Source organism: Excalfactoria chinensis, chromosome Z (genome assembly GCF_039878825.1).
Source record: "Excalfactoria chinensis isolate bCotChi1 chromosome Z, bCotChi1.hap2, whole genome shotgun sequence".
Taxonomy (NCBI): domain Eukaryota; kingdom Metazoa; phylum Chordata; class Aves; order Galliformes; family Phasianidae; genus Excalfactoria; species Excalfactoria chinensis.
The window spans coordinates 56,058,808-56,064,807 of record NC_092857.1 but is presented as its reverse complement, the minus strand read 5'-3'; the positions used below and the strand labels follow the sequence as shown (position 1 = coordinate 56,064,807).

General features: G+C 51.1%; 1 protein-coding gene across 2 annotated transcripts in view; it reads left to right on the top strand.

Moving 5' to 3' along the window:
- Positions 1 to 2,481: 2,481 nt before the first annotated feature.
- TMEM161B (transmembrane protein 161B) overlaps positions 2,482 to 6,000 on the top strand; it is a 38,928-nt gene continuing 35,409 nt past the window's right edge. The window contains exon 1 of one of the 2 annotated variants that reach the window (XM_072359810.1): positions 2,482 to 2,631. In XM_072359810.1, the coding sequence (XP_072215911.1) occupies positions 2,629 to 2,631 (3 nt within the window). In that variant the 5' untranslated portion in view covers positions 2,482 to 2,628. The remainder of the gene's footprint in view (positions 2,632 to 6,000) is intronic. The other variant, XM_072359809.1, reaches the window with a different exon arrangement.

Genomic DNA, 6,000 nt, shown 5'->3' with positions numbered 1-6,000 from the left:
GCTTCTGCCTACAGCAGATTTTGAAGTCGCACTGATTATTTCTCATTTGACACAAATGGTGACATCCTTTGGACTGCAGCTGAGAAAACACTCTCATTTGCAAATGCTCTCATGTGACAAGCATACTGGACCTCTCTCAGCTTATACAGAGGTTCATTCCTCAGTTGCTTTGAACTGAGGAGGTGAAAGCAAAGGAAAAAGAGGCACATGCTTGATGTGTGCCTTTTGTCTGAAGAGCAGCATTTGCACAAGAGCTACAACATAAACTCAACTGATACAAAGTATTCCTTCGGTGATATACAACTTCGATAGGAACGGGTACTTCATCTGGTTCTGATTGTTTTAATAGTTGCAAGTTTACTACTGGTGCTGTTTTTGTATGTAAGGATCTAGCAAATGTCTAAGGTTTGGGGTAAACTGCGGAAACTTGCGATGTGACGGGACAAGATTTTGTCAGGCATGGGGAGGGGGAGATGTTGTAATAGGCATTCTCGAACATTCAGGCTGTGAAGTTAGAGCTCCCCCCCGCTCTGTGATAGGCTGTTAGTAATGAATATATAAGGAGAGGTAAGACACAATAGAGAAGACAATTTAGCCATTTTTGAAGCACTTCACTCTGAGACTGATGGTGTTGTATTTGGCCCTGGGTGAGTGTGCGACAGTATTCACTGAGATGAGCTCACAATACTAGTAATCAGTGCAACAGGAGGTCAAGCAAGGTTTTGGCTGTGCTGTGCTGGGTCATGCCTGGGGCTGCTCACAGCATCTCAGAGTCTGCCCCCGCAGTATTACTTGTTTCCCCGGCCCTGCCCAGTGCAGGCAGCTGGGACGCTACTGAGTGCATCCGCAGCAGCGGAGGTGAGTGGTGCAGGGACATGTGGGTCCCTCAGGGCAGTCATGGGCTTGGGAGGGCTTCCTGCTGAGGACTTTCACACCCTGGGACATCGAGTGACTGTGGCCTCTCTTCCTCTTGCAGGGTGAGACACCACCACTGCAGCTCTGGTGAAGAACAACTTGTCATCCTCAGTTCTCCCAGCCAGCTGCAGCAAGGAGACCATGTCTGCAGAAGAGGCATGGACATGTGCCATCTGTCGCGATGTGCGACAGGACATGACCAGTGTGATTCCATGTAATCACACATTTTGCCTCGGCTGCATCCAGCGGTGGGTGACTCTGAGGGACAGCTGCCCGCTCTGCAGGACGGCCATGCAGACCATCCAGGTCTGCGTGCGGGGCGACAATCAGTTCGTGGACTGCATCACCTCCCTTCCTGCACTGCCAGTGCCTATCAGCTTTGGCATTGCTGCCAACCCTTACACTGCTGAGGAATTTCTTCCACCCCATGGCCAAAGAGTCAGAGAAGGTGGGCAGCCTCTTTCTGGAGGAATGGGCAGCAGTTTTCAGGGATGGACAAGACATCCCTTGACCCAGTGCTGCCCTGGCTGGAGCAGCAGTTGTCTGTGCACCCACGTGCTGCACTGGTGGCAAATCAACTGTCTGGAGAGCATGATCTGATGGCAGTCCTGTGCCAGGTGCAGCACTTAGAGGGCATCCTGGGACCCACCACAGGACAGTTCTTGGACATCACCATTGAAGCCATTCAGAGACTGTGAGGCCAGGAGGTCCAGAGGCTGCTGGGCCTTGAAGACCCCGGCGCTGCCCAGGAGCACGAGGACGGCTCTGAAGTCCCCGGCGCTGCCCAGGAGCACGAGGACGGCCCCGCTGCCCCGTCCGGTCCCGCCGCCTCCCCGCAGGATTCCGCCGCCCCCAGCGCCGCGCCCTCCGGCAGCTCCGGGGGTCCCGAAGCGGAGGAGCTCCCCGGCACGTCCAGCGGGGCCCTCGGCAGAGGATCCCGGCGCCCCACGAAGAGGAGGGCCGGCAGCGCCCAGCGCGCTCCTCCGCCCCGCAAGAGGCGGCGCCCCCGGCGCCACTAGCGGGACTTTCACAGCTTCCCAATAAAAGATAAAAACACAGAAGCACGCGTTGTTCCCAGGCCCAGCTTCCCAGCCCGCCCGCCCTTCACGCACACTCCGTACGCACCGCAGCCTTGATGGGGCGGAGCTCCCTCGCACCTCCCCCGCCCAACTCCCGGCCGCGCTCCGTGCCGCGCATGCGCCGTGTAGCAGCCGGCGGCCCGCCTCGCTCAGGACGGCGAGCACCGCGCAGGCGCGAAAGCGGCACACGCGCACTCTTCGGCCCCTCCCTGCCGGTGCCGGCGGCGCTGTGGTGGTTCAGTGCGCGGAGTTGGGGGCCCGCGCCGTGCCTGCCGGGCCGGGAGCGGGCGGCTGGGCGACGCCGCGCCTCGCCGGGCGTCTCAGCCCGCCTCTTCCATCTTCGTTTTCGGCAGGAGCCGGACACGAAGCGAGGGGCCGTTTCTGCGTCTCGGCCCGTGCTCTCCGTTAGCACTTTCAGTCAGGCGTTTCTTCGGGCAGCTCTGCGGGGCCTGGCGCCGGCGGGACCGTTGCGTGACCTCGGCTGTCGGCAGCCGGCGCGGGGCCTGGCGGGCGCTGGGCCGCCGCGGCGGAGCGGGGCCGGTCCGGGCAGAGCGGGGCCGGGCGGCGGATTTATGCGCTGCGAGCGGGGTCGGGGCGGGCGGCTGGAGCGGCGGGCTGCGCCGTCTGGAGCAGCATGGTGAGCGGGGCGGCGGGTCGCGGCGCCAAGGGGAGGGCGGGCAGGAGGGACTTTGCGTTACCTGCGCTTTATCTGGTAACTTTTGCTTCAGTCGGTTTTAACACTCCCTCTTTTTTAGTGCCCTAAGATTGGACGGGGCCGTGGTGTGTGTGGGGCAGCGTGCTGCGACGCTGGGTTTATGGAAAAATCCTGCTTCAGGTTGCGTTTATAACTCGTAGTACGGACGTGGCACGTGGGATAATACACAGGAAATGAGCTTCGATGGACAGCAGCAGAAGAGCAAAGTCTGGTTGGCGTCGTTAGTGTTAGTGTTGCAGGCAGCACGGGTGTTTGTAGAGGTGTGAGTGTTTGGTGACTGCAACCCTGTTCTGTAAGGATGGGGTGGGCCCTGTGTTTGGGCCTTAGTTACAATACAAAACACCCGAGTTATCCCAGTTGAGTGGGTCTGCTTTCGAGATTTGCATTCTACATATGAATGGGCACCACAGTGCTGTATGATGTGTCCCATTGGTGCAAACTCTTCTGTATTGGTAAATATGTCAGTACGTTTTAGCTGTAGTGACAGCATTTGTCCAATTGCCAGAGATCTTGCTTAGCATCTCCACTTTGAGGTTACGCTTTGAGTAAAATCGGATACTTAACTCTTCTAACACTGAAATATTTAACAAGCTGATTTTAATTATCTGTTCCTTAATTATGTGCATCTTGGAACCTGAAAGGAACTGTGTTGTTTTCTTCTCTACTGTGCCTCTTTCCATTTTTCATTCCTTTTCCCTACTTTTCCTTTGAGAGTAGAATGTTGACTCTAAAATTCTTGAAATATTCCTGTTATTTTTAGGATTCCATTATCCCACTGCTCTATTTGGAGCTAGTTTGGAAAGTTGTAAGCAAATACAGGTTTTCCTTTCAATGAGGCCCTTATTTGAATACCACTAGAATCATAGAATTGCTCAGGTTGGAAAAAAAACTTAAAGATCATCAAGTACAACCACAAACAAACCATTCTACCCTAACTAACAATCCTCTGCTAAATCATGTCCCTGAGCACCACATCCAAATGGTTTTTAAACACATCCAGGGATGGTGACTCAACCACCTCCCTGGCAAGCCTATTCCAGTGCTTAACAGCCCTTTCTATAAGGAAGCTTTTCCTGATATCCAGCCTAAACTTACCCTAGCACAACTTGAGGCCACTTCCCCTCCTCCTGTCACCAATGAGAAGAGAACAACCCTGCTTGCACTGTAAGCACCTTTCAGGTATTTTAAGAGAGCAATAAGGTCTCCCCTCAGCCTCTTTTTAGCGAGACTAATCAGCCCCAGTTTCTTCAGTCTCCTCATAGGACATATTCTCCAAGCCCTTCACAAGCCTTGTTGCCCTTCTTGTACCTCCATGTTGCCTTGTACCTCCATGTACTTTCTGTACTGAGGTGCCCAAAACTGAACACAATACTCAAGGTGAGGCCTCACCAATGCCAAGTACAGGGGAAGGATGACTTCCCTACTCCTGCTTACCACACCATTCCTGATACAAGCCAGGATGCTGTTGACTTTCTTGGCCAGCTGGGCACACTGCTGCTCATATTCAGCCGACTGTCCATCAGTAGTACACCAAGGTCTCTTTTCCATCAGGGAGCTTTCCAGCCACTTGTCTGTCTGCAAGCCTGTTGGGTTGCCTGGGGTTGCTGTGACCAAACTGCAGGACCCAACGCTTGGCCCTATTAAAACTCATACAGTTTACTTTGGGCCATCGATGCAGTATATCCAGGTCTCTCTGATAGGTCTGTAGTGACCAGGGTCATGTTTCTGGCCCTTTTTTAAGGTAGGAATCTCATTTGCCAGTCTCCAGTTTGCCAGGACATCCCTGGTTAGCCAGGACTGTTGAAGGGTGATTGAGAGTGGCTTGGCAATCACATCTGCCAACTCCATCAGCACTCTAGGGCGCAATCCATTAAATGCTTCCTAATAGGCTTGAGAAATCATTTCTGCTTTTCCTTGAGAGTTGCTGGCTGTATTGACAAATGTTCTGGAATCAGAAGCAAGGATTCTAAGTCACATGAAAATACAGTCTTTGGTAGTCTACCTGTACCTTATGTGAAAGCTGCGTTCTCCAGTTCTTACTCAGTGGCAGAATGAAATGTACAACAGTTTCTTTTATATCAGTAGGCTCACAAACTGTTGTCTCAACAACTGACTGGCTGTACAACTCTTAGCTGTGACTATCAGGGCTGATCTTTCTAGCTGTAATGCACATTATGTTCACAGTTCTGTGCAAGCATCTTAATACTGCCATAGTGTTTAGGCTGTACTGCAGAGGCACTAGATATTTTCTACTTCTTGTTCCTGGAATGATTCTTGCAGTGGCAAAGCCTTCTGTAAAGTGAGTTAATGGTTGCGAGGGTGAGAGCTCCCACCATTAATGTGTCAATTAGGTAAATATAGATGTGGTAGATTTTAAAAATCTTTTAACATAATCTCATACCTTCTATTTCTTCATTATTGTAGATCAGTTCTCTGAACTGGTTTTGCTTGTAATGTAATACTACATTGAATATGTACTGATTTTCTGCCTGAGGCGCATTCTCTATTGATTACTTCAGTAGTAATGATAATTCTGTGACTTTAAAAGTGGTTGGGTTGCAGTCATGAGACTTCTACATTAGTAGTTTGATTTTCCTAATGATCCTTAATTCTGTAATAGTCGTGGTTAGGGAGCACTCTTGTTTCATGGGGGATAAAATGATGTTGGCTTACAAGACTGTAGTTTGATTTTTAAATAACATACCTTGATTCAAAGAGAGTCATGCAGATTGTGACTCCTATCTACCAGTTTATGACCCTTCTTTGAGCTTGGGAAGCTTGGGGAAGAGCACTGGCCAAAGCAGAAGTGGCACATGGAGGTGAGCTGTTGGTGGTAGACATGAATTCCTTTGTGTGTTCTTCCTGCCACTTGATGCTTCATTTGTTCTGTAAAACAAACTCTTTGTTTTTACAAGAATTGTCACTTCAGAAATAAGTAGCTGGCATTGTGTTTCTGAACATGGAGCTGTGTTCTCCTGTCTGTTTTCTCGAGCATGTAGTTGTTCAGCTGGTGTGCTATTCTAAGTAATCCCAGTGCATACAACTGCTGGCTTCAAATCACTGCCTTCATCCTGCATTGGAGGTGTGGGGTGAGTTGGGGGTGGGGTGCGGCAGTCAGTGGTTGTTATAGAGGTTGTTGTAGACGAAGCAGTTTTGAAGCCCCAAGTAAACCTAGGTATTGAATATTAGTAGCATCTGTGTATGTGATAGAGCAAGGGAAAAAACTTTACATGGCACAGTCAGAGTGGGAGAGTAACCTTGGGTAAGGTCAGAATGCAAGGGCTGAAGTCT